This window comes from Gavialis gangeticus, unplaced genomic scaffold (assembly GCF_001723915.1).
Source record: "Gavialis gangeticus isolate Ggan-Ray unplaced genomic scaffold, GavGan_comp1, whole genome shotgun sequence".
Taxonomy (NCBI): domain Eukaryota; kingdom Metazoa; phylum Chordata; order Crocodylia; family Gavialidae; genus Gavialis; species Gavialis gangeticus.
The window spans coordinates 46,306,796-46,307,647 of record NW_017728995.1 but is presented as its reverse complement, the minus strand read 5'-3'; the positions used below and the strand labels follow the sequence as shown (position 1 = coordinate 46,307,647).

General features: G+C 41.4%; 1 protein-coding gene across 14 annotated transcripts in view; it reads left to right on the top strand.

The window, feature by feature from the left end:
- Positions 1 to 852, top strand: part of MFF (mitochondrial fission factor) — an 81,976-nt gene that overhangs the window by 8,550 nt on the left and 72,574 nt on the right. For 12 of the 14 annotated variants that reach the window (XM_019503624.1, XM_019503622.1, XM_019503621.1 and 9 more), the window contains one exon: positions 674 to 782. In XM_019503624.1, coding sequence (XP_019359169.1) covers positions 675 to 782 — 108 coding nt within the window. In that variant the 5' untranslated portion in view covers position 674. Of the gene's footprint in view, positions 1 to 653; positions 783 to 852 lie in introns of all 14 variants that reach the window. The other 2 variants (XM_019503625.1, XM_019503623.1) reach the window with 1 other exon arrangement.

The window sequence follows — 852 nt, the reverse complement described above, 5'->3', positions numbered from 1 at the left end:
ACAGAGAATTTTTTTTTCAGTCTGTATGGATTACAAAATACACAGTAGTGAAAAGTTCTGTATATTTACCAGGCCACTTGGTTATTTCAGGCTTGAAGTCCTGAGTTACTCAAGTGAAATTGTTTTAGGAATAGGTTAGATTTCTGAAACTGGCTTGGCAGAAACCTTTTTTCCTGAGTGAAGTCCAGCTGAAATCTGGGTAAATGACCCTCTTCCCCAGCCCAGGGGTAGGGTTGGAGACTGCTGTCTAATCCTATTGCTTTCTTTCCAAATGTAGGCTGTGCACATTGCCTGAGACACCATAGCCATTGGAACTGGAATACAGATCCCATGCCATGTTTACAGATTTTTGGGACAGTCTGTGTGGTTAGCATTGGATAAAAAGGACTATGTGCAATCCTGTGTTACCATTTAGGAAACATAACTCCTGTACAAGTCTTAGTGTGGGATTTGTGTGCAGTGAAAGGTATTTCTCTGGTCTTGTGCACTCAGAAAAATATAATTCTCTGTTATCCACATTGGAATTAGTCTTAATAAATAGTGCATTTGCACTCTCAAGGTGATCTGGCATTTGCTAAATTACTGGAGAAATGTATCCCCTTGATTCTGATTTCCTCAAGGAAAAAAGTTTGCCATCCATCAGTGATATGTAGCTTTTGGTTTTCTTTGTCAGAATGAGTGGGCCCACATTCCCTTCTCCAGCTGCTGAGATGGCAGAAATTAATCGACTTCAGTATGAAATGGAATACACTGAAGGCATCAGCCAACGCATGAGGGTCCCAGAAAAGCAAAGCAACCCCCACTCCCACCTCCATCTCCTCCCAGTATAGTCAAAACACAAGAATGGTTCTG